This window comes from Penaeus japonicus, unplaced genomic scaffold (genome assembly GCF_977035675.1).
Source record: "Penaeus japonicus unplaced genomic scaffold, GWHDUDI00000001_assembly GWHDUDI00000001, whole genome shotgun sequence".
In the NCBI taxonomy this organism is placed as follows: Eukaryota; Metazoa; Arthropoda; class Malacostraca; order Decapoda; family Penaeidae; genus Penaeus; species Penaeus japonicus.
The window spans coordinates 41467841-41470340 of NW_028234403.1; the positions used below are offsets into that span (position 1 = coordinate 41467841).

Here is a 2500-nt window from a genome sequence, read left to right on the forward strand (position 1 = left end):
TGAGTGTTTCTCGTCTGTTATTAGTAGAGAATCTTTTTTATCCCCCCGAATTCTCACTCACGACCTCCTGGTCTTACCATGTGAGAATGGGGCATTGTTTATATACAGTTCAGGCCTATGCAAAAATGTTGTTTGCATGTGTATAGCGCACTCCCGTGCACTCCACTTATATTCTTACTATATAGAATATATAAATGTACACATAGAATGCATAATATAAAATTAAGCATTATGCACATACTCCGAGCGTTTGTCTAATGGCCCATATGCTATGCATACGCACACCATACATTATAGCGTCCTTCGTTGCAATACATATACATATATATTAATATATATATATAATATATATATATATATATATATATATAATATATATATATTTTATATAAATAAATTATATATATATATATATATATAATAATATATAAATATATATATATATAAATATATATATATATATATATATAATATATATAATATATAATATATATATATATATATACACATATATAATACATAACATACATAATAGATATATGTCTAAGTGCGTGTCTAGTAAAGAACAACTCCCATAACCCATGGAAGATACTCCTCTGCTTTCTAGCTAATTCTGTCATCAACTCTGCAATTGCCGTCACAACAACATCCGTGTGAGTCGTTGGCTCTTTATCTCCAGTCACTGGTCTCACAGGGACAGGGGGATGTTTATCATGTGATTGGAAAGATGAGGACTCGAAGGACTCCATAATCTCATTGACTGATGAATAGGATTTTATGATAACTTCTAGAACGATAAAGGAAGCAAGAACGGGATCTCGATAAGTGGTTCTCAATGTCCAGTAACTAGGAATTTAAACATCTGTGATAACACATTTTGGAGGAAGAATAATCCATTTGGTTTTATTGCAGTCAATACGTTATTATTTCTTTGTTCTTATGTTCTTTGTTATTCAGGAATAGCGTTATCGTTCTTCAGTGGAGTGTACAGCACCTGTGTTGGGTCGACGCTCAGGTTTAGCGATCCCAACCGGCTCGTTGGCATATCTGGCATGTGCATTGGTATTGGGGAAATATTAGGTAAGCTGAGAGTACAATGTGAGTTTATGATTAATGCTTATATTGAATTTAAGGTTCACGATGAACAATAATTTACCTAGGTTAAGCTATGAATTCTCATCAGGTACAATGTTGATGATCAGAGCAAATAGCAGTAATTTTGTTTTTATTCAGTGCAACCACGATCTTTTTAAGGTGGTGGTATTTTTGGGATTTTTGGCGGCAAGACAGTGAAAGCAGGAAGGGATCCCATTGTGCTCATAGGATTTCTGACGCACCTCCTCGCCTTCTTCCTCATCTTCCTCAACCTCCCTACCATGTCTCCTCTCGAACGCACTTACGATCCCAGCTTCTTGCCCGGAGGCCAGCCAAGGTAAGGAACCCCACGTTGATAACGTTAGTTACGAAATGCCATTTTCAAAATAAGGATTTGCATCTAATTCTGTCGAGCCTTTTGCCGTTCAGCAATTTTCTTAACTTCAAAGTAATCATATATAACTACTTCCCTTTCTTTCGTTTTACAATTGCAGCGAGCTTGTCGCCCTCCTGTGCAGCGCCATGCTGGGTTTCGGCGACGCCTGTTTCAACACGCAGATCTACTCCATCCTCGGCTCCATCTACCAGGACAACTCGGGCCCCGCTTTCGCTCTCTACAAATTCACGCAGTCACTATCTGCCGCTGCCTGCTTCTTCTACTCAAGTGTGATGCAACTTTACTGGCACCTTGCTATCCTTACACTATTCTGTGTAGCAGGCACAATCACCTTCTGTATAGTTGAATGGAAAGCCTACCGCACTGTACACCATGCTGTTGATTCCAAAACGTGATGTTAGTGCTGGAAATATGGAATTTCTGCAGTTTGCATTGTGGCTGTTATCTGGTATATGGCAGCTGTTTGTAATTCTATGATACCTGAAATGTTATATGTCTTTACTTTAAAAAAAATCTGTAACTCTCTTATTTTGCCACCATTAATATATTCATAAATATGTGTGTATATATATTTATGTGTGTGTGTGTGTGCATTATATTTATATATACATATGTATATATGCATGTATATATATATATTCAAAATATATGTCTAAAAAGAGAGATGGAGTAGTCACTTTAAGAAGTGCATCCTACCATGTTTGTATTTGTGAAGCTGCCAGTTTGACATGATCGTTCACTGCCTTCCATTTCTTAATTTCCTTGAAATCCAGGTCATCGTTGTGGTTGTTCGAGTGTTGGTCATATTTGCGCCTTGTGTTGATAATGATTTTGAATGCCATCTTATCAAATGTAAAAAAAAAAACTCATTAAAAAAAAAAACTATATTGATTGTAAAAATGATTTGTTTGTTTTGATCCCTTAATGGTTTTCCAACACTTCAATTAAGGAACCTGTCATTCGTATCTTATAACCAACCCCATTCGATAATAACCAACCCTATACGTA

The 2500-nt window shown here is 36.1% G+C and overlaps 1 protein-coding gene across 3 annotated transcripts in view; it reads left to right on the forward strand.

Moving 5' to 3' along the window:
* Positions 1-2392, forward strand: part of LOC122256968 (UNC93-like protein MFSD11) — a 13952-nt gene extending 11560 nt beyond the window's left edge. For all 3 annotated transcript variants that reach the window (XM_043021974.2, XM_043021965.2, XM_086540393.1), the window contains exons 6-8: positions 958-1080; positions 1255-1432; positions 1590-2392. In XM_043021974.2, the coding sequence (XP_042877908.2) occupies positions 958-1080; positions 1255-1432; positions 1590-1887 (599 nt within the window). In that variant the 3' untranslated portion in view covers positions 1888-2392. The remainder of the gene's footprint in view (positions 1-957; positions 1081-1254; positions 1433-1589) is intronic.
* Positions 2393-2500: the final 108 nt, after the last annotated feature.